Below are 18,912 nucleotides of genomic sequence, written 5' to 3'. Positions count from 1 at the left end.
GAAAATATATAATGCAGAAATCTTTTAATAGTTAGTGTTGCTCTACTCTAGCAGGTAGTAGCTAGTAGTAATTTTCTTTTAATTTAATTTTTATGGGTATTATTAATCAATCAATTAATTAAGGTTTTAGAACTTCGAAAATGTTCTGTTTTTCTTTCTTGTGTTCTTTAACCTTTCTTTCTTTCTTAAAGCACCTCCAATGTTTTCAACAAAGAGAGAAGAGATGTGGATAGCACTAGCACTACTAGCCAGGACGCAGCCGGGTTTCTGTTTTGGATTTTCTTGGGAAACAAACATATAATTTAATAATATGGATTACTTATATATAGCAAGAAAGAAAGGAAATGCTATTATTATTCTATGTTACGACTTACAAGGCAGCGAAAAGGACATCATTTAGAATGATGTTGCTGCTGCTGTACAAGCATATTTTGACCCAGAAAGGATAAATATGGGAGATATTATTTGGAACAGTGAACAATTATTATTATGAAATAGTATTATTGAATTGGGTGATATTGAAATTTTCTTTTTTTTAAACAAAAAAAGGAAGGGTAATTTGGGAAGAAAAAAAAGTTGATGGAATCAAGGCATGCACGTGAGCAGTTGAACCAATGGATTCTCCCGAAAATGGGTTACAGATTGAACAGATTCTTGTCCTTTTCTTTCATCTTCAACAGAACAGTTACTTTTTCCTTTTCGTTTCCCCTCTTCGTAAGTTATTTACATGCCCACCATAATTAATGGTAATTTGCATTTCACTAGAAATTTAGGGAAAAAAAAAATCAAATGTATTCCTTTCCCATTTCCCAACAATCCATGCCCCTATATTTAAAGATTTTTTTTAATAAAAAAATTAAAATATGGGCTAAAGTGGTTAACCTTAAACGTTTTATATAATTAGAAGGTTGCTGGTTTTGGTATTTGAAAATGTTAGCTCCTTATTTAACCAGCTTACTCTTTTTAATTGGTATCCCACCATTGAGTGTTAAAAAAAAATAAAAACACAAACTCGTGTGCCCTTGGTCCTAGTTAGGTATTCATTTTTAAAGATTAGAATTTTTAAATTTTAATTAATGATTATAATTATCTTAAATTTTTATTTTTTAATCTAATCTAATACAAAATTTAGTTCAACACCGAATTCTTATCTCTCAATTAAATGGCTGGTGTATGGGCACTAGGCCAGAAGGGTCAAATGAGTTATTGCTAGCCCAAACTCTGACCTCTCTAGGTTAGACTCTAATAACATTTAGGGTGCGTTTGGGATTGAGGTTGGACAGTTCTAGCTTTACAGCACTAAAGTATTTGGTAAAAACACTAACTATTGTAGCTTGAAAGTTATGTCGATAAAATTTGTTCTCATGTATAATATACAGCACCTTAATCCCAAACATGACCTTAGTTAGATATATACTTTTTAAAAAATTGTAACATCCCCACATCATAGTTAAAGAAAGTGAATTTCAAAACACTTGCATCGGATGGAACTTTCAAGATCAAAATCGTGATGAATTGTGTGCCAGATGCCGTTGGCCACAGAGAATACGAGGTCTGAAAATGAAAGAAAAAGGGAACTTTGAAAAGGTGTGTTATTAACACAAAACATTCAACATCAAGTTGTTTAACGTTTCGTGTATGCACAAGTTATGACCTGTGAACCAAATCCTTAAGACCTTTGTTATATAATAAAATGTGATGAGCCGACATTACCCCATTGGGTTATATTAAATCTTTCAAAAATAATTGTGTTATTGATTAATGTTTGATAATATCGGGTACTACTCAAAAATAACATTTCTTGCAAGAGCACGGCATAGACTAAGTCCTTCTGATTGACAAAATTATATTAGATTAGATTAGGTCCATGCGGTATATAAATAAACTTAATCCCTTAAACTTATGTGCGGCATCAGATTATGCATATTTAATTTAATTGAAGATTTTGTTTTATTTTTAATAAATAACTCCCGAATCTATCTAAACTGCACCATCTACATAAAATAATATAAAATTTATATGTTAATTACTTTTTTCTTTTAACTAAAGCATAGGATAAACTAATAATTAAGGGTCAGTTTAGAATTTCAGTTGTTGATTAAATAATATGCTTTTGCTGTGTGGATGCAATAAGGATGCAATGATCAACTGATTAAAAAAATAATTTAGTGTTTGATAAATTATGTTATTGTGGTTGCTATGAGTTTGAAAAACAGTGTACATGTGTTTGGTAAATTTTATTACAAACATGATATTTTACCATATAATGACCAAAATAGACATAAATTTAAATTACCTTTTATTTTTTTGAAATATGTTTAATAATGTTTAGACATGCCCTTTTCTTTTTAAAACACGTAAAATTATATTAAGTGAAAAAACTTAATAATTTGTTACATAAAATGTGATAAAAAATCATACTAATATATAATTTAGATAAAATAAAAAAATAATATGCACTATTTTCACATAAAACATATTTCAATAAACACCATGATTATAGAAACACATATAAATAGATTAAATGTTAAAAGCCATGGTTATGAAGTTGATCTTAAAAGTTATTGTTAATTTTCATGTGAAATTGTACTCAGTTCAAAAAAAAAGTTTACATAATTATATGCAAGTCTTTTTAATCTTATAATAGAAAATACAAGTATAATATAAAAAAATACGAATTTACTATATCAAAACTTTGATATTGGAGAAAATATATAGTCGTTGTGGTGGTAATATGATATCAAATGGCTTATATATTAGAGTGTATGAAAAAATATGACATTATTATTTTTGTTAAAATATTAATTAAGGTTATAATAGGAACTTTAAAAAGATGTGGTAGTTTATTTAATAAATTGTTTATAAAAGGCAACCTTTGTCTGCTTTTAAAAGTTACTGTTAAAATGAAAAAATATATAAAATAAGCAGTTTTTATAAAATTTACCAAACACTATTTTTGTCATTGATAATAAAATAATTAGTTTATTAAGTTTCAACCTTAATCTCAAATAGGTCCTAAATATCCTTCTCATCCATATGAATAAAGTTTGAACCTCAAATCTTATATTTAATTTAAGAAATTTTATTAATTGAACTAATGAATTGGCTGGCCACCATTTGTAAAGATTACTTAAATTTTAGATTTTTTACATTAAAAATAAGTAAAAATTAAAATATCTAATTAACAACTCATCTCACATCAATTTGGTTGAGTGGAGATTGTTGACCACTCAGAATTCAAATCATGGAGAAGTAATGAGTAAATTTTATTTAATTTGAACTATAGGCCCGCTGCTTGCAATTTTTTTTTTTTTTTAAAAAAACACCATGCAAACTTTTTACTATCTTTTGAATTTTTGCACACAATGATTTTCGTTATTACTATATTTTACCATCTACTTTTTTCATACTCTCAAATCTCAATTTCACAGAACTACTAATTTTATCCCATCTAAATCTAAATTTGTCTATGAAAAGAACTTTTTCTTCAAATTGCTCTTTTACAAAAAAATAAAACCTCCTTTTTATTCAAAATCAAAGATGGTGCACTTTAATTTTATTCTTTTACTAATAAGAATAGAAAAAAGCCATGTTCTATGATAAATGACATTTATGCTGGAAGCCTCTATCTGCTTGACAGGTAGGCTGTAGGCAGGGGCAAATCTTATCTTACTTCCTTTTTCCCCTAGAAAAAATTTTCAATTCCCAACTTTTCAAATTTGAATCACCTCCACAAAAATAAATTTAATAGGTTAGTTATTATTTAGGTGGTGGGTGGTTATGAGTTATATTATATATACCATTGGTTATGGCCTAGGTGGTCCTTTTCTTTATTGCTTAGTTTGACAACTACACCCTTCTGCCTAGTTAATAAATATACACATATCAGGATCATGCTACGGTGCAACTGTGGCACCGTGCCACAGTTGCATCTAGTCGTTGGATGCAGTTGAATTAGTGGGATCCACTGACATCCAACGACTAGATGCAACTGTGGCACGGTGCCACAGTTGCACCTAAGATTTGCCCCACATATCAATAGAACATCATTTTGCAGCAAAATAAATATTAAATGTACACTTCCATTAGGATGGCAATGAGATGTATATAGTTTATGTAACAAGTGACAACTAAATATTAAAATCCACAACTTTTTAATTATGAAGATTATACATTGGAATGAAAAAAAAAATTAATCTTTTTAGAGTAATTTCGAAAACATCAGAATTGGTTATATAATCATATGCAAAATGGACTGTTACAATTTTATTATGAAACTGAAAAACAATTAGGTTATGATTGCCAACAATTTTTTTTTTTTGTGAGTATGCAATTAAATGTTTTCAATTGGTTCTTAAAATGAAGAGCTTCCAATACATTTTTGTCAACTAATTTGGGACCGAAAATTAAAAACAAGCTTGACCAAATTGCATGGTGGAGGAATAGAGTGGGTCTGAATTACACTGTCTCTACATCTCAATTATTAGCTCTATTATTACTTCTCCTTTATTTCTTTCTTTCTATTATGAGTTCTCTTTTGTTTTATTCCTAGTTAAAATTATACTAATATTTTTTTTTTCAGTCAATCAAACTGTGAAATTTTGCACGTTCTTACATATCCCACTAACTCATCGATAAGTCATTCCAATTTTTATTTAATCTAAGCTTTTCCATTACCAATCTTTATTAGCCAATGCTAGTTATTAATCTTTAAAGTGTTTAACATCTTTAAAACATGATTATTAAGCTTTTAAAAATAAATATCCCGATCATCAATTTTTTTCTAATAAATTTCTCAACTAAATAAATAAAGTAGATATTTAATGAATCAAATAGAAAAATTAACTATGAAGAGGGTAAAACAAGTCAGCACGACCTCTTTTTTAGAAATTACAAAAAAATAAAAATAAACAAATGAGACAAACAAGCAAATTTTAAATTAACTAGTGACTCCCGCAACGATATCTTCGTGTGAACGATAATTGTGTTATTGACAATAACAACTTTTTAAGACCCCACTAATCAATTATAATTAAAATTTTTGTAATAAAGTTGACTAATCAAATTTTATTTTGGAGATCATATTTATATTATTAATAATTGAAGTTGCCCTAATTAAGAATGATGAAATAGAAGAAAAGGAAAATGCATCGATAAGAATAAGAAGCAATTATACCAATGTCTGTTCTAAATGAATAGATACGTTATTTTCTTTTGAAGTGTAAATATGTGTAAAACTTAAAAATAATGTACAACGAATTTGATCTTATCAAGAAATTTTTATTTTCAGAAATCCATGTGGGATTGTTGTGTTGGTAGGGTTTCGAGGGCACCTAAGTGAGACTTGAGAGGCTCCTTTATTGATGGTACCGTCCTTAATTTGATTTTCTGCCTACCCTATAACATGCCCATCCAAATATGGCTCTCCATCGAAGCCGAAAAGAATAGAATGAAAAAGAAAGAAGAAGAATCAACTTCTTTATTGTTCAAACCAAAAAAAAAAAAAAAAAAAGCTTTTGTTATTTGCAACTTTTGATTTTTAGGTTTTCTGTATTAGGTTTAAAGTTTTAAATTATATTTTATGCAAAATTCCTTAATTGATTATGGGTGCGTTTGGGATTGATGTTGGGCAGTTGTAGCTTTTAAGCTACAATACTAAAGTATTTGGTAAACACTAACTGCTGTAGTTTATAAGTTATGTTAATATAGTTTTTCACATTTATAATAGAAAATCTATTATATCTTTAATAATTTTGTCACAATTATTATTTAAAAGTTATATTTACTATATTAATTTTTGTTTCATAATTACAATTTTTTTTCCACAGCAATTGTAACTTAAAAGTTACAGCACCTCAATTCCAAAACAAAATCTATGTGAACTAATATGTTACTATAATTTTGTGATTTTTAGATGAGTGGTTATATTTCGTACTGTTAACATTTTATTTGTCGAATTCAGATTATAGATTCATTCAGTCAAATTATCAAATATCCATTACGTGTTCATTTATGATACATAAATAGGTACAAATATGCTTGTAATTGTCATGTTTATATAGATCGTAACAAGTAATTATAAAATGATGTTAAGTGTATATTTAATACAAAATTATGTATAAAAAATGTCGAGCAGATTATATACAATATATAATTCTTCTTACTAGTAAATTTTCTATTTCACGGTAAAGAGGGATGGCAAATTCCTATTTTATTAGGTTTGTATAATTCTTCTTAATGGTAAAATTTCTATTAATATATAATGATTTGGTTGGATTCGGATTCTCAATATAATGGTTGGAATATTACTTCTTTAATTTCATTGCAATTCTAACCTCATCTGAAAGTGGAAACAAATGTTAATATCATTTTTTTTATGGGTGTAGTTTTATTGCTTTCATCTTTTTTGCAAACTTCATTCATCCAAAGTTTAGGTACACCCTAAAGACATTTTTATTCATATTTTTGTTACATCTCTAACCTACATATCACTACTCATTATTCTATTTAGTTTCCTCCAACTTTTCAACCTTATTTATCTATATTTTCTGTAGTTAGTGATTTGGAGTTTATCCATTCCTCTACCTTTTAAAAAGTTAAAAAAAAAATAAAAAGAAAATGAGAGAAGAGAAGAAAATTTCTATTATGACTTTTAATGCTTTTAATTGTAATTTTATTGTTTTCTTTCATACTTTTTTTTTTCCCACTGAAACTATACATTACACTTGTTAAATTCATTAAAATGTGATATTGTAAGACAAAAAAAAAAAAAAAAACCGTAGACAAATGATGATTCTCTGCTGCTCATTTAAATCAATAATTCTATTAGATCATTAAAAATACTTAAAACATACTAAGGTGGTGTGCTTGATTAATCACAACCTGCCATTTGGGTAGGTCTGGTGAGTCCCACAATAGGATTCTCTATTTTTTTATAAAAAAAAAAATTCCATCATATTAAAGTTAATTAGGATTCTCATTTTTTATTTTTATTTTTTAAAATTATCACATTAAAATTAATTAGTTGGTGCCTATGAAGGACTCATTTAACTTGCCTAAATGGCAGGCCCCTAGGCCCTAATGGTAGTGGTAAAAGTGATTACCGAGTTTTCACCGGTAGAAATAAAAATGAAAATAACTAATTAACAAACTACATATATGTATGCAGGGCTCCGTTTGATATATTTTTTCAAATAGAATTTATTTAAGTTGATATTTTATAAGTTTATGTTTTATAAAAAAAAAATTAATTTTTTTGTTACCAATATGAGCATTTATTAAGAATTATAAGAATTATTTTAATATATAAGTTTTAAAGTTATATTGAAAAATAAATAAAATAAGATTGATAAATAAGTAAATGATATTTTAAATATTTTAACAAAACTTTTCAATCTCTATCCCAGAAGCTACAAATTAAGCCTTTGCTGCTAGTAATAGAGGTTAAATAACTTAATTAATATTCAAAAAAATCCACTAAAAACATTCAAACAATAGCAAAAAATTTAAAAATAACTTATAGAATTAAATAAGTATTTATGATTATTAGATAAGTCTTACCAAATATGCACATAGTAAAAAAAAATTATAAGCAATTTATAGCAGTAAAAATTAATTGGGATATTAAACGTATAACATTTGAAGAATAAAAGTTTAATCATAGCATCACCAAATCTATCGTGAAAATACAAACACACAATATAAGATGCCAAAGAATTTGAAAAGTGCAATTTTATTCAATAGCCAATAGAGGAAATAAACGTAGCTCAGCAAGTTGGAAGGTAAAAGAAACTATCAAAACTATGTAACGAAGAAATAAATGTACATTTGACCTACACAAGCATAAATGTTAAGACCGCAATGAACGCCAAACCCACAAGTGAGGCGCTTAAAGAAGGGTAAGCATGAGAAGAAGGAGAAGATGAAGAAGAAGAAGAAGAAGATTTAGAGTCAGGAGAAGAGCCGCTAGATGATGAACTCTGAGGAGGAGGAGGGGGAGGCTCTAATTGAATAAGGAAATTGCATGTCCCTTGTGATATGTTCTCAGTAGTAACCTTGCCCAAACCTTGAAAATCACATGCCCTATCATCCTGATTATTCATCTGGTAGTACATATTGAATGCATACGAAACTTTCCCATTACCATCCAGCTTGTTACAAGAAGAACCAAATCCAAGTGACGTGCAATCTGATTTGTTGCAAGCAAATTGCATCTTCTCCGCAAGCTTGCTCGTATCCGTAGCATCGGGATTGACCGTACACCATTTCTTAGGGAGATATTTCACATCTTTTGCGCCAACGAGTGTTTTGTTTTCACCCTTGCCACTGAAATCCATAGGGAATTTCGGCTGACCATCGTATGTAAAGATTCCCCAGTGTTTCTCAAAGTTCCCAGGATCAATACTCTTAGAATCCTCGTCGAATAAACTAAACATATACACCTCAATGTATGATCCGGGCCTCAAAGGGGTACCTTTATCAGCTGCGAGTTTCGGTAAAAGGCCACTGTAGTATCTAAAAGCGTTAGCGGTGTTGGCCATTTTGTCCCCATCAGTAGGCCAACCAATTTCTCCTACAACAACGGGCATGTCGCCGTGGCCAGCAGCTTTCAGAGCGGAAACACACGTGTCATAGTTGGCATCGAAAACATCCGTGTACTTGTTCCCTGTTACGCTATCAACAATGGACTTGCCGCCATCAAAGAAAGCATAATCAACAGGGAAGTCATCGTTTCCGTAAAGGCTAAGGAAAGGGTAGATGTTTACTATGAAAGGGGCTTTGTTTTCAGCCAGAAAATCAACAATTTCTTGAATTGTTGCGAAGATATCAGGTCGGAATTTTCCAGCTGATGGATCGGGATTTTTATCAGGGGAATCGTACACATCGGCATTGAAGGGCACGGTGGCCTTGATGGTGTCTCCAACCCCTGCGTCATTGAGAGCATTTTGGATGTTCTTAAGTGCCGGGAAAGTGGTGTTTATGTGTGAGCCATTGTAAGCTTTGAGAAAAGGCTCATTCCCAACTGCAACAAACCTGTCCAACAATTTACGACAATTAATAGATCAATAAAACATCTGGCCAAACACATGCCCCAGGCGAACTGATCAGGTGACCACAGGAGCAAAGCACATTCACGGCCAGCTTGAATTACGACCGCCGGGAGCAACGATCCAAGAGAATCATTAATTCATCCAAAAAAAAAAAAAAAAACAAAGACTACTTACTTGATGTTAACACCACCTTTGTTAGTGTATTTGGTGACATTGGCCTTAACCCACTCTTTGGCTTTATCAAAGTCGGTCATAGTCTTGAGTTCTTGATTAGAAACGGCGAGCATGACTTCGATATCAGTCCCGGCAAGAGCATCCAAGATGGTATTATCAGCATCAAAAAGCTTGACTTTTAAAATGCCATTGTCCTTTAACAATTTCACAGTCGTTTTTGGAGGCAATTGGTGAGAAGCCACAGTCCCCCAGTTGACACCAAGGCCATTAACACGACATCCCAATACACCAACAAACAATATGATTCTGAGAAACAGGCAACTGCCCACCATTTTTTTGATCGTCAATGTGATTGTTTCCTGAGAATATATATATATATATATATATATATATATATATATATATATATATATTGGGATTTTTTCTCGGTGTGCTCTTTGGGGTTCAAGTGAATGTTCAATATATAAAGCAACGACTTTTACTGAAGCAACGGTTTTTGCGTACGAGAAATCAGCATAAAACAAGAGATCCTATGACAGAGAACGCAAAAATAGAAAAACATATTCCATTAAAAAGTATCAAACGCCAACAAATAAATAAAAATGAAACTATAAATTTAGAATATTTAGTCTAAATTTAGTTCTATGTTTTCGTGTGTAAAAACTTTCAAAAATTTTGAGAGAATCACTTAACTCATATTTCTTTTATTTTTCTATGTTTTAATTAGAATCTATCTGTTTCTCCCAGCGTATGTCTCCGGCGGTTCCGCAGTGAAGAATTCGCCGGCGCCGTCTTGGGCTCCATCTCCGGCCACGCAAGGTACGTGTCTAGTGATGGATGGGCTATGTGACATTTGTATGCATTTACACGAACCCCTTTCTTAATTCTTGGATTTAGAGGGAATTTATTAAAGTTCGCAGTTTTTTTTGTTATTTGATTTTTTCTTTCGGGGGTTTAATTTGAAATGGGCTGCTATTAACCGGATTTTCACTCAGATCCGATTCGAATCATTAGACGGGCTTTTAGGTCTTGGGCTTGTTAACAATAATATAAAGCCTGGCCTATTTTCACAATTTACGAATCCTATCCAAGATCTTTCATGAAGGTGTAAAAATAGAGAAATAAAAAGATGAAACAACTGCTTAAGAAATTAGATTTGGGGGAAAAAAATGCCCAGAGTTAGATGGAGTAAAAAGAGAGAGTTAGAGCTTAAGATCCCCTCAAGGTTTAAACATGTGAAGCTTATATAGGAGTGTTCGTAAAGGTGTTTTAGTAATTTTAGACAGTTGGCAAATCTTCATTGTTTTGTCCTCCACAAATGAGGTTATTTTAGTATTTTTTTGTCCTTTGATTGTGACATACAAGGCAAGAAAACCTTTAACCTCCTTTTAGCCTCCATAGACGGCACGTGGCAACCTTTTAGGCTGGTGGTCTTGCTGCTTTTCAGAGAATAGTAAAGGACAACTGACGTGTTTCCCTCCTATTGTTGTGCTCAAAGAACTATCATTATTCTTATTGGCTCCTTATTCTTAGCCAAAAAGAAAACACTTTAACATTTCTCATGGTGGCATGCATTGTTCACGTGCTTGCTCTAACTGTCAAAATTTGAGTTTCAATAATACCCATTAATATTAGACGTATTTATAGAAATTGCTCTTTTCCTCAGAGAGCTTATCTTTTAACCTTTGAGAACTATACTGCCATTCAATCAGACGAACTGACTTCACTTCACTTCACTGACATTCTTTGCCGTGTGTCATCAAGTTATTAGTACATGTCAATATCCAAATTTGCCCCAAACAAACATGATAAATGAAATGTCACTTTAAAAAAATTTATTGGTCATCTCCTTTTTTATCCTCTTGATTAATCCATTGTACGTAATTTTTTTCATTTAATTTTTCTTTGAATTATGACTATCAAAAGACGTAAGTAGGAAACATATATAAATTAATTTTAAAAAATAAACAAATGCTTGAATAATGTAGACCTATTCAAGAAATAAATAAGTAAAAATAAAACAAAAAAATTTGAGACCGTGTTATGAAAAGAAGGGTATTTTGGTATTTGCAAAAGAAACACTTGGAACAATAATACTCATAAATTTGACAATCTACTTTCTCTCACCAACATGCACTTATACTAATGGTGCCTGATTCAGGTTCATGAGTGAAAGTAATATTTTAACAACTAAACACAAGAGTGATTAAAGAGATTACTCATTCAGCAACAACCTTGACTTGTGCAACACTCAGGCACCCACAAATTATGAACCACCCCTTTCTTTTTAGAACTCACGCGAGAAGAAAATAAGAAATTTTCAAACCAACTAAAAGTGCTTCTTGTCTGTTAATTTTTAGTCTCTTTCAAAGCAATAACCACTTTTTGCATAAAGAGATAGATCAAGATTCTAGAAAATGGATTGATTTGATCATAGCATCACAAAAACATCATGGAACACGCACAAACAAACAATAAGATGCCAGAGAAAATTGGTAAAATGTAACTTTATCCAATAATCAATAATCCAAAAAAATATAATATAGCTCAAGAAGTAGTCATCTAGAAGAAACTAGAAAAAAAGGAAATAAAGAAAAAAACATAAATGGTATAAACTAAATCTATAATAGCATAAATGTTAAGATCATAATGAATGCTAAACCCCAGAGTGAGGGGCTTGAAGAATAAGAGGAAGACTGAGGAGAATAGCTAGGATCTAATTGGATGATAAAACTGCATTGCCCTTGTGAAAGATTCTGTGTGGTAACCTTGCCCAAACCTTGAAAGCCACAGGCCAACTCATCCTGATTCTTTATCTGATAGTACATATTAAACGCATATGAAGCATTCCCGTTAGCATCCAAGTTATTACAAGAAGAGCCATATCCAAGTGCTGTGCAATCTGACCAGGTGCAAGCATACTTTATGTTATCAACAAGTTTGCTCATATCCTTGGCATCCGGATTAAGCATACACCATTGACTTGGCATATACTTCACACCACTTGCACCTATAAGCATTTTGTTTTGACCCTGACCTGAAAGATCCATTGCGAATTTAGGCTGTCCGTCATATCTAAAGATTCCCCAGTGACGCTCAAAATATCCAGGATCAATACTCTTTGCATCCTCATCAACTAACCCAAACAAGTACACTTCAATATATCCAGGCCGCAGTGGAGTGCCTTTATTGGCTGCAAGTTTTGGTAAAAGTCCATTGTAGAATCTATAAGCATTACCATTATTCGCATTCTTGTCCCCATCAGTTGGCCAACCCACCTCTCCTACAATCATAGGCATGTCTCCATGGCCAACAGCTTTCAGAGCCGAAACCAAAGTGTCAAAATTGGCGTCAAAAACATTTGTGTATTGAATCCCAGTTCCGCTATCAACAATGGGAGTACCCCCATCAAAGAAAGCATAGTTAAAAGGGAAGTCATCGTTTCCATAAAGACTTAGGAAAGGATAGATGTTTACAGTGAAAGGTGCATTGTTTTTAGCCAGAAACTCAACAATCTGGGTCATTTGTCCAAGGATATCAGTTCGGAATCTTCCAAACGATGGATAAGGATTGTTTTCTGGGGATTCATAGACATCAGCATTCAACGGCACAGTGGCCTTTATAGAGTCTCCAACCCCAGCTTCATTGAGAGCATTTTGAATGTTCTGAAGTGCAGGGAAGGTGGTGTTTAAGAATGAGCCGTTGTAGGCTTTGAGAAAAGGCTCGTTCCCAACTGCAACGTATCTGTCCAAAAATTTCAAAAAAGAAATTAACAAATGAGATTGTGCACTTAATGCGGGTACTGTAACCATTAATTTACCAAGAAAGAAGTTAAGAAATTAATAGAAACAACAAAAGAATCATGATTTAATAGAGGAATATAAATTTTTCAACCAAGTGTCTTGAGAATAAGAACAACTATTGCAACTGTGATATCAATCAAGCATATTCCTTATTTTCACAAGTAAACTAGAAGTACAACCATAATACAATATTTCTATCTTGTAATAATTAGCACTTTCAAAGACAAGCCTGGAATCTTGTTCCTTTCACTACTGAAAACAAAGGTTTCCTTAAGCAATAAAAAGTTCCCAGGTCCATCGTTCAACAATGGTTTCTTACGATAACACTGTGAACAAGAATCAGTTAATTCATTCGACCATAGAGTAAGGAGAATCTAGTTAACAGCATTTCTTTTACTTGTGTAACATTTCAAAATAAATAGAAAATTTCTTGGTTAGTGTTTAACACACAAAACAAAAGAACAACCTTTCCAATTCGTAATCAGTTTTCCCTTAAAAAAGCATAGATAAATCCTTGGTTGAGGTCTAACAAATCAGTCACAGATGAAAAGTCACAAACTGAAAGGGACATAAGCAAAAGAATCAGAGGCTGAATAAGAAAACTCCTCATGTATTTCACTCCTTTAAATTACTCCAGCAGCCAGCAAATTGGCTTGGCGAGAAGAGTTAAACTGTAAACAATCCATAAAAAATATCCCACAACTTTCAGCTGAATATTATTTTCTATTTTTCGTAAAAAATATAAGTGAAGTATATACATATCTTTCCCGTAACTGACCTTAGCAGCAGTCAGCATTCTAAAGTGAACAATATTCCACTTGCCATTACTTTGTCTTTCCAGAAGAAAGAACCCTCAGAAAAAGCTTGACATAAGGAATCTAATACCCCAACTGACAGTTGATTACCTATGGGAAAAGAAATTAAAAGGTTGATACCTTTAACAAATTGGAGATTGTTTCTCTTAAGTTTCCTAATTTTCTTTCCTTTTCTTTAAAGATATCAGAATGTGCTATGATCTATAGAAAAGACTGAAATCAGAGTTGCAAGGAAAAGTTAAAGAAAAATTAAAAAAAATAGGCACAATTTTAAAGCAAAGTCACAGGCATCCATTCAGTGCACACCAGATCAGCGATTAATTTTGCTAATAAAAATTCTTAAACTGCCATCTACTGTCAGATTCAAAAATTGGAAATCAACTAACAAAAAAAACTCCAGCTGCTCACCAAAATCAATACACAGTAATGATGAACTCAATGTACGGTACAGAAGTGGAATCTTTTGTCTATGATTCTATGGCTGATTAGCAAAAAAAAACCTGAATTTCAGAAAGGGTAAAAAGGAAGAGAAAGAATCCATATAATGTGACTTCTCATACTATCACAATACAATTGTATGAACTTCGGAAGCATCAAGTATTGCCTCAAAATTGGATTAACGCTAACACAGAATCTAGTAATAAAAATTAGGACAAACCAATCTTATTGCTAGTTTAGATCAAAAAGTACAAATTGAGTAAGAGAATAGCATCTGCGTCTAATCTCTATGTCAACTTCTCTGTAACAAAAAGAAGCCTACAGTAAGGCATTAGAATTATTAGCATTCAAATGCATGCATAATATTATATAAGGAAAAATAAAAGGCTTGCTTCATATCAAATCCTCCGCAAAAGCAAAATTTTCAAATCAACAAACAAAACCATCATAGTTTTCAATGAATATACAATTCTAATGCGTCATCAACTCATGAATTTCAACAATAGCACGCTTAAGAACACAAATTCAAGAATCATCAATTCATCCAAAAAAAAAAAGAAAAAAAATCGACTTACTTGATGCTAACACCGCCTTTGAAATTGTATCTAGTGACATTCCTCTTGACCCACTGTTTGGCTCTATCATAACTATTCATATCAAGAAGGTCTTTATTAGGAATAGCAACCATGACTTCAATGTCAGACCCAGCAAGGGCAATCATGGTGCCTTGATGTGCATCAAAAAGCTTCACTTTTGATATGCCATTATCCTTTAACATTTGAACTATCGTTTTTGGAGGCAACTGGTGAGTAGTCTGAGTGCCCCAGTTGACACCAAGACCATTAACGCAAGACCCCAAAATAATAAAGAGCAACAACAAATTAAGAATCAGGGGATTACTCATTATTGTGATTGTTTATTTCCCGGGAAAAAAATGTTTTTGTTAGGTGGGTTTTCTGCACAAGTGAATACTAAACAGAAAAGGATAGAGCTTCAGAAAAATAGAGGGAAAAGCAACGGCTTTTGCAAGGTGGGTACGAGAGATAAGCGAAAAATAAGAGATCCTCTAACAGAGGATGAGAAAAAATAGAAAACAGAAACCAACGAAAGATCAAACGAAAACAAAAAATCCAATATTTTGCTTTGTATTTCGTATCTTTTCAAAGATTTGGGAGAGAGTAAGAAAAATAAAATCGTAAGTTGTCAAAGAAACAAATACGCGTTAAAAGTTAGAGGTTTAAGACAGAGGAGGAACAAAAGCAGAGCAGAGACTGCATCCTCAAAAAGAAAAGTATTTTTATTCCTTTGGAACACAAAAATTTGTGAAACGAATTTGAGTTAACAAATTTGAGTATTGAGCAGTTTTAGAAGATGGGTTTTGAATCAAGAACCAAAATATAAACTAAATGGCACGGTAGGCAACAAAAGATGGAAACGTGTGCTGAAACAGGGGAGATCATATGAGGAATACAGAAAAATGAGAGAGAATTTACTTGTTTTTATTTTTTCAAAAAGTGGGGTTGAATCTGAAGGGATGACAAAACAAGAGCGAGAGAGAGAGAGAAGATTCTCAAGGCCAATGATTAAATGACAAAACGATAAAAAGTGGAGCCAAAATTTGATGAGTGATCAGCGCTGTGAAACCAAAACAGAGGATTTTCAGAGGTCTTTAACGGCTAGATTTTGACAAAAGTGCTGCAGACGTTGATGGTCTCTAGAGAAAAAGGAATAATAGAATAATGACCAATAACGCGTATTAACAGAAGGCCATGGTGCGGTTTTTGTATTTGTAACAGCACAAGAGGTAAACGAATATTAAATGAAACACGTTGCTTAACTTGCAATAAATTAGAGTTGGAGGAAGGTACCTGAAAAATTCCCTTTTAATTCCTCTCTTACAATATTTTGACTTTACAAATTTTACTTGTAAACGAAGGGAAATAATAATAATAATAATTAGCTAAGAAAATCTCACATTTGATGACGTTGCCCATTCTCTGACAACCCATGTTCCCTCATGCACAATAGCCTATGTCGAATCACTGTAAAGTGTTTGATCCAATTTCAGCTTTTTGTATTTTTTTCAAAAGAAAAAAATTATATAATCAAAAGAATCAAAACATTATATATGAATACATGGGTACATTTTCATTATATTTCGAGTTCCTAAAGTTGATAGGTGTTATTTCATTATTTGTTTTAATAAGTAATATCTCTGTTACTTATAATTGGGGGGCCTTGGTGTGTTAGTATTTGATATTTTTAACTTAAATTCAAATTTTAAGTTAAATAGCTTTCATGTCAATTTTTAAAATCACTTTTCAAAGCGGTCGGTCGCCGACAAGATCTGCTCAGATTGGATTGGATGAGCTCACATTTTTGAGATTTGAGAACGGGCTGAACAGGTGGCAGGCAACTGACGTGTGTTTCAATATTTTGGCAGCTGTTGTAAACTTTTGAAGGATCAATAACGTTCGGATCCCCTTTTTTGTTACAATTTATCGGACAAAGGACTTCATTTATTTCATTTAATCAGAAAGGTCCTTGACCTTCTCTTCGAAATATTGAGAAGCAACTTGGAAATTGAAGTGTGCGAATTATGTGTGACACTAACTCAAACGCGATTGCATATATTTTTTTGTTGCATTTACTTCTCAATCATATATAGCATGTGATTATATTAAACTGCTACTTCATGACTCCCCAAATTTTAGTAGAAGTGCAAATGCCGACATGGCGATTGGTAATGCGTCACTTTCTCGAGAAAATAAGATAGAAGATGTCGTGAAACTAAGCATAATGACGTAGACCTCGAAAGTGCCGAATTAATCCAAACTATGAAGATAAGCAAGTGTGCATGACCTCCACTACAACGACCCATAAAAGCTATCCACAACTTCCTCTCATTCCCCACATCTTATTTTTGATAATTCAACTTCTTCTTGGTTGGTCAATTGAGTTTTGAGATTATAGGATTCCATACAAATTTTTATGAGTCATTATTATTCTTTTGAATTTATTGCACTATTTTACTTATAGTTCATTTAGTTCTTTTCTTGAAGTTATTGATGTGTTATGATTGGAAATCCTCCTTTGGAAATGAAAAAGTACATTAAATTCTAAAATGAAGTGCCTTGAATTCAGTTCGAATCAAAGTGTTCTTTTTGAAATAAACTTTACGTGGATGATTAATAAATAAAAACCTAATTGATTTGATCCACTTTAACTGGGATTATAAAATTTTCTTTTCCCATTAATTGATTTTCACACAAGTTTTCTTTCAAACATTCCCCACTTGTTTGGATAAGTTTCTGACTAGCTTCCACATCAACTTCCACAGCGGTATCAAAATTCAAAAGTGTGTATATGATTTCCAGGTCATCTGATTTTTATCCTGAAAAAGGTTGTCAAAAAGCTATTAATAATTGAAAATTTATAGGGTCAGGCTACAGTGCAACTGTGGTACCGTGCCACAGTTGCACTAGCCGTTGGATCCACTCAAATGAGTGGGGTCCACTTAAATAAGTGGAAATCCAACGGTTGGGTGCAACTGTGGCACGGTACCACAGTTGTACCACAAATTTATCCAAATTTATAATATTAAAACCAAAAAAAATTGTGATCATTTAAGTTCATAGGAAAACGCTTCTTTTTATCACCGGTTGAATTTTTATGGTGCATAAAGTTGGCAAGTCATTCATCTTTGAGATTACAATAATAAGGTGTTTTTCAATAAAATTTCTCCACTCTAATTAAATATTAAATTTGGATGTTGGAGACTTATTTGTAATTGTTATGACATTCTATGTTATAGAACATTCTGACTTAGAATAATAAATCGAAACCATAAATTAAAAATGATTTTATTTGAAAGGAGGATGGCTTTTAGATACCTATAAATGAGAAAAGAAATAAAGAATAATATCATTCAATAATAATGTGACATTTGGTTATGGCTAATTTTATAAGGAATTAGTTGTAGGGTTTGTTGTTTGATGGAGACATCATCTCTCTGTTTTATTTGTTTTCCTGCCTATTTGTATTTTTAATTTCTTTTTAGTCATGTAATGAAGAAATCATAATCCCAACAACCAATTCAATTTTTTTGTAGGTCCCATGCAACTTATTCTCATTCCCATCTTCAATTAAACAAGTAAATAATTTATTGATTCTAATTCCTTCATTCTGATTCCTATTGTTGTTCCATAAACAACGCATAAAACCTTTCATTTGCAAATTAAATTGCAAGAAAAATTTAATGTTATAATCATTTAATTGGAAGTTATCAATTTCTTGTTTATTAACAATTCTTAAGTTGATGTAAGTCATATTGTCATGTATCTTCAAATATTGTTTGATGGGTCGACTTGGGATGTAGTAACAACCTAATTTTTTTGTTTTTCCTGTGCAACTAGGGGGGAAAGGAGGCTTTCATGTCTATGACCATATCAATATTCCAGATTTATTTATTAATGTTTGTCTAATTTTGAATAAAGGATGCACAAATTGCATTTTAAACAAGGATTTGTATTTTTTTTTTCCCCCAAAAGGACTGTGGGCTAGAGTTTTTGTACCAACCAATTGTAGAGTCAAATTTCATGAACTGTCTAGGAAGGATTCATAGGAAGCCAA

At 31.8% G+C, this 18,912-nt stretch overlaps 2 protein-coding genes across 2 annotated transcripts; both read right to left on the bottom strand.

Annotated features, from left to right (window-relative positions):
- Nucleotides 1-7,823: 7,823 nt before the first annotated feature.
- LOC18046909 (glucan endo-1,3-beta-glucosidase 8) lies at nt 7,824-9,571 on the bottom strand. The gene is made up of 2 exons (XM_006443331.2): nt 9,225-9,571; nt 7,824-9,033 (listed from the first exon to the last, which is right to left on the bottom strand). Exons 1-2 carry the CDS (start codon nt 9,554-9,556, stop codon nt 7,833-7,835), a joined length of 1,533 nt encoding a protein of 510 aa, XP_006443394.1. The 5' UTR covers nt 9,557-9,571; the 3' UTR covers nt 7,824-7,832.
- Nucleotides 9,572-11,830: 2,259 nt separating this feature from the next.
- Nucleotides 11,831-16,033, bottom strand: LOC18046926 (glucan endo-1,3-beta-glucosidase 8). The gene is made up of 2 exons (XM_006443330.2): nt 14,856-16,033; nt 11,831-12,968 (listed from the first exon to the last, which is right to left on the bottom strand). The coding sequence occupies exons 1-2, from the start codon at nt 15,182-15,184 to the stop codon at nt 11,846-11,848; spliced, it is 1,452 nt and encodes a 483-aa protein (XP_006443393.1). The 5' UTR covers nt 15,185-16,033; the 3' UTR covers nt 11,831-11,845.
- Nucleotides 16,034-18,912: the final 2,879 nt, after the last annotated feature.

This window comes from Citrus clementina, unplaced genomic scaffold (genome assembly GCF_000493195.1).
Source record: "Citrus clementina cultivar Clemenules unplaced genomic scaffold, Citrus_clementina_v1.0 scaffold_3, whole genome shotgun sequence".
Lineage (NCBI taxonomy): Eukaryota > Viridiplantae > Streptophyta > Magnoliopsida > Sapindales > Rutaceae > Citrus > Citrus x clementina.
The sequence above is the reverse complement of the archived record's forward strand: the minus strand, read 5'-3'. Positions and strand labels throughout refer to the sequence as shown.